The following is a 5757-nucleotide window of genomic DNA, read 5'->3' on the forward strand; positions in this document are numbered from 1 at the left end:
GGGGTTGCGCCTTATAAACCGATGCACATCCATCCATCCATTATTGGCACCGCTTATCCTAAGTAGGGTCGCGAGGGTGCTGGAGCCCATCCCAGCTATCTTTGGGCAGTGGGCAGGGGACACCCTGAACTGGTTGCCAGCCAGTCGCAGTGCACACAGAGACAGACAACTCGTTCATTCATGCATTTGGACAATTTGGACCAGCCAATTCACCTGACATGCATGTTTTTGGAATGTGGGAGGAAACAGGAGTACCCGGAGGAAACCCACACAAGCACGGGGAGAACATGCAAACTCCACACAGGAAGGTTCAATCTCATGACCTCAGAACTGTGCCGCACATGCGCTAACCACTGCGCCGCAATGCTGCCTGATGCACATATTAGTGCAAAAATAACGGTACTGTTTATTCTCTAATAGTGAAGAGAGTGTCATATTGCTTCTGAGCTTTTAGTGATTCTCCAACATTTTTGTGATTAAGTACAGGAGGCTGGCGTTGTTGTGTGGGAACGCAGGGAACTGGGGTGATCCGCCGTCGCTGTGCGGAGAACAGAATAGCACGAAGTTGACGTGCCGCAGGCTGAGATAACAGAAAATAAATTGGCGGATTCCAGCATGGGGCAAAACATATCAGTAATATGGCAGCTAAAGATGACACTTCCCAGAGAAGGGACACGTTTGTCCTTGTTTCCACATCTGGCCCAGTTGTTGTGGCTAACAAATATTGTGGAGATTTAGATGGGAAAAACAAAGTTGATCTGGTATGGGGAAATGCATCGGAGCTTATATAAGGAGAAGTCACGTTAACAAACTCAAGTACATAGTATGGCAACCAGCTTACACCAAAAACTATGGTTGAAGCAGTTAGTAGAGCAGTGGCCTTTTTGTTGCGCTTGTGTGCCGTTAAAGACCCCCCGTGACCACGAAGGTGGCAGATGATAACACCGCAGTTGATGGCGATGCAAAGTAGAGGGCCGGCACTAGAAAGAAGAGCCACGCGTCTCGGCTCACCGACCACGTGCATCCGCCGTTAGCGTTGATGTAGGTCACCTTGGGTCACGTCATGGCCACCTGGACAAGCCAAATAGCCGCTACAATTGATAACCTGTGGAAGAATAGGAGAACATTAACATTGGCTGATTCGGAAATCGAAGGGTGCTTTCACCTGCATAGTTCTTTGCTTTTGAATAACTTGTGTGACGTGAAAGAAGTGCCTCAAAAGAAACCATTGCTTTTAAACAGTTTAAGAGCAAAATTGGTCCGTTTTTGCTGCGGGCGATTTATAAGATTTTGTGCATTTAATCAAAAAAGAAAGCACAAACCTGTACGTACCTATGAAGGCTGCATAAAAAAAATGAATTCTGCTACTTGCTACCAATTGTGCTATTGGGACACATGACTTGTTTCTGAAATTGGTTAAATACTAGATCTAAATATTGCAAAACGGGGCTAATATAAAGTAAAGAAAGTCATTAGTTTACAGACGAGTTTTGTTCCGACGGCACCAACCTAACCCGAATCTCCCTTAAAGTCGGATTTTAGCAAGTCCAAGATATTGAAAAACGAGTGGAGCATTCCATCCAGTGTTTCTTTTGCTCTTTCTGTCTTTCAGCAGTTCATAGTGCTGAAATCAATTTAATGTAAGAGGTTTGAAAAATGTTACAGATTTGCTTTGTTAAGGTACCAATACCCAAGAAAATTACCATGGGGTGCTGAAATATGACAGGTTTATGGGAAATAACATAATTTTTGGGACAGATACTCTTATCTCGAGAAGTCATCAATGCAGATACCCTATTTCAATACCGTTATTTCATACAATTCCCGTATCTCAGAATCCCCCCCCAAATATTTTTGAATAAATATCTCTAAATCTCAGATAAATATTTCTCCAATATTGTCACAAGCTAGGAACGGAGACAGGACCCAATAGCGTTCATTTTACCCAGTTTTCATTACGAAAGAGAGCAGTGCTTGCATCCATGTTCCGATGATCGTTGGTCAAGGGTAGCAGATGGCAGGAACTCGGAAGTGGCACTTCCGTGTCAAGCGAGGGTAGTCGTTGACAGTGAAAAAACAGGTCGATGGCCAGGACGGGGGAGCAAAACAGAAACGGGTCCAGAAAAGAGGTCAGCAACAAGTATCAGGCAGGAAACAGGCCAAAACAGGTCGATGGCCGGGATGGCCGGGACGGAGGAGCAAAAGCAGAAACGGGTCCAGGAAAAGGTCAGCAACAGGTACAAAAGCTTGCCTAGCTGAGAGCATTGGTTCGCAGACGGTCCGACGGCTTCCTTTCGGAAGACGGGAGTTTAAAAAGAGTCCAACAGCCTATCCGGTCCCTGTTGGTTCCAACGGGGCAGCCACAGGTGCCCCAAATCAGTAATCATGACAAATATTGCATTTTTGTAAATGCAATTTATTATTGCTTAATTTGAAATTCATGATTGTTTCAATGGCCACTCGAAGGAAGACAATACTGGTCTCGGCTACCATTGTGATTACTGATGCCTTAAAAAAAACATAATTTGTGTCATTATTTACCCTTCCCTACAATATTCAGCATCTTGGTGTCTATTTGTATTTTGAAAATGTCAAAAACTTATATTGTTCGCTTTTACCCTGAAATTAAGCGTACTTTTCTTGCATGCAAAAATGTAGAATTAACTTGCTATTTAACAGCTGAACATATTTTCTGTATTTTGACATGCTAAAAAACTAAAGTATCATCATTTTTCCAATAAAGCTAGCAACATCTGTTTCAACGCAAAAAATAACCAACCTTATTTAACCTGCTTAGTGAAAACACCCTTAGTTTGTGTTCATGACAAAATATGCTCATCAGCTTATGATCAATTCTCATGAACAATACTCACACATATGACAATTTTGCAGGCCGTCTTGTCCCTGGTGCCACAATTTGATGCCGAAACACAGACAACATTGCCAAGCTGAATATTTCTGCTCCCACAGTGATGGACGTCATAAATCCTAACAGCATGCAGGTGGCATCTCCGAGCTTCCAGTTCATAAAAGTGGCACTCAGAAGCAAACATGGCCAGGTGAAGAGAGCACCCATGTCTGCCAAACTAAGGTTCAGAAGGAGGACAGAACCCAGCTTGCGGCTGCTGCGACGATTCCTCGCCAGAACCAACCACATGAGGAGGTGAGCAACCAACCCTGCCAGGAGGGAAACCAGGCTGATCAAGGGCAGCAACACATTAAAGAAAATAATGGTGTTGGTTGTCACAACGTTGAAAAGGAGACAATGGCAGGCATGATGGAGGTCAAGCTCTTGGACAAGGTCGTCTGGTCATGCTGTCATGAAGGACACTTAAGACGAGGAAAAATGAGATTAGTTTTGTATTACATGTGTATGCCTTTTACGATGTATATTATTCACAAAACCGCTTCATATATAATCCATAATTGTTAATACCATATTTTCCGGATCGTGAGGCACACCAAAAACCCCTTTGTTGGCCAGAAATTTAAACGTGCAACGCCTGGCTCAACCCCTTAGAGCAAAATGCTGCTTTGCACCAAAAAACAACGGCAACCAAATGATGAAAGTGCTAGTTCTGAATCAGACCAGGAGATTTCTCCTGCTACTGTTAACCATGGAAACCAGTACTATTGGTTCCATGTGCGGATAGCAAATGCCCACTCAAAAAAAAACTGCCTGTAGAGGGATGAGCGCCGCTAGGCTGTACTTGCCCAAGACACCACAAAAAGTGGTGCTCAAAAGAACCTGGTGGTAAAGGGATCCATGAATCATAATTAATATCATAATAGTAAAATAGTAACAACATAGTAATAGCATCATATTTTGGCAATGCATACCAAACCGGTAGCCCTTGGCTCTCAGCTTCAAAAGGTTAATGACCTTTGTTAGAGATCAAGGTATGACATTCCAAAAAGATGCACAGTTTATTTTATTTTTTAATAACCGATTTAAATAACCCCATACATTATTCATGCAGATAATAGTTGTACTCCTTGGTATCTAAATCACATGCTATTCAGCACCAAGGAGGGCTCTGCTGACTGACAAGCTCGATGAGTCAGACGTGATAGTCTAGCTGACCCCTCAACCAACAACATCTCCTTCCCAGGAGACATAAGCAAACGTTCACTGACATGACAACACATCAAAAACACCTGAGCATGTTCACAGGTGTCTACTTCCTGACTCTGAATTTTACTCACGACTAGTTTTCTTTGTAAACAACGGGTAAAAGTTGAGTTGAGAAAAATTTGATTTTGTCACGATCCAGCATGTCTAGAAAACCAAATCCCATACATACAAAATAACATTTAATAAAATATTTTATTGACAGAAAAGGAATCTGTATCGGATAGTGTACAGGAACGGAACAGCAAAGTTTACGAGGATCTTCAAATTCAAAGATTTCAAGTTACCGATACCCTAACTCAGGCTCGATTTCACATCTGTGCTACATAACGTTGAAACACTATCACGCTCCAAATGAAAATAACATATAAATGACTAAAACATAATATATGGAAACAGAACAATGAAGTTTACTAGGATCTTTAAAGACATCAATCGACTTTAACTCAGGATCGACTACTTTTTCATATTGGACAAATGCAAAGCAGATTTCTCAAGATGTCAGTTCCTTATTTTGACTATTATTGTTCACTGTTGTTTGTTGTTTTGACTAATAAAATTGTTGTAGCTATCAGCCAATCATGTTGCTGCTCTTTGATACCCACACCCCTCAAGACTGATCTGTTTTTTGTTCGCACTCGTCCAAATTTGACTCTCGACTCCTATCTTTCTGGTTTAGTTGTGCCCTTCTGCTCGGACCCTCCGCTTGGAAAATGCAGGTCTACTTAGGACTTTAAGAGCCAAGAGGAAATCTGCAGTTTCCATCTGAGCCAAGGTGCTGTGGAATGCTCTGTTCCCTAAAATAAGATTTGCAACCTCAGTGGAAGTGTTTAAATCTAGATAAAGACACTCTTCTATTCCATAAGCCTATGATGATGCCAGCATTTTCTGAGCAGAGTCCCCAAGCAGCACATTAGGGGGATGATTGATAAGAGATAAGACGGGGTTAGTCCGTGAACACTTTTGTATGTTAGAAAAAGAACCTTAAAGTTACATCTTAAATGGACAGGGCCAGTGCAAGTTAGCTAAAATTGGAGTGACTTTCTTGTCCTAGTTAAAAGTCTCGCTTACGTCTTCCAATCCTTTCCGGCTGCCAGGCTGGTGACAGAGTGAGGGATATAGACGAACCTGGTTGAGTCAGCGGACTGGGACCTGAACCCGAGAATGTCATCACCTGCATTGACTAGCAGGCTGACATGGGAATCTGCGTCATTGCTGTCTCAGACTTCTTGAACAAACCTTTTCAAAAGGTTTCTCATTTTACTCAAGCTGTGGTTTTTGAGTTTTTCCTTGCCCGCATGCAGGTTTCCAATCAGGGGATGTTGAAATTGTGGCATGTGGAGTCCTTTGAGAGTTTTTGTGAGACTCTTTGTGATTAAAGGCTTGTCAAATGAATGTGACAAGCCTGGAGATGGATGGTCGTCACTAGGCTGTACTTCCCCAAGACACGCCACAGGAAAAGGTGAACCTAGTGGTTAAGGGATCCAACCAACCAATCAACCAACCAACCAAGCAACCAAGCAACCAACCAAGCAACCAACCAACCAACCAACCAACCAAGCAACCAACCAACCAACCAACCAACCAACCAACCAACCAACCAAATAAATTTGACTTGACTTACA

General features: G+C 42.6%; 1 protein-coding gene across 1 annotated transcript; it reads right to left on the reverse strand.

Moving 5' to 3' along the window:
- Positions 1-406: 406 nt before the first annotated feature.
- LOC148373343 (somatostatin receptor type 3) lies at positions 407-5312 on the reverse strand. Its single transcript, XM_088320484.1, is given in 4 exon segments — positions 407-975; positions 978-1105; positions 2874-3291; positions 5204-5312. Coding segments are annotated over 4 exon segments (1224 nt in total).
- Between the last annotated feature and the right edge of the window lie 445 nt (positions 5313-5757).

This window comes from Urocampus carinirostris, chromosome 1 (genome assembly GCF_059441175.1).
Source record: "Urocampus carinirostris isolate Australia breed hairy pipefish chromosome 1, RoL_Ucar_1.0, whole genome shotgun sequence".
In the NCBI taxonomy this organism is placed as follows: domain Eukaryota; kingdom Metazoa; phylum Chordata; class Actinopteri; order Syngnathiformes; family Syngnathidae; genus Urocampus; species Urocampus carinirostris.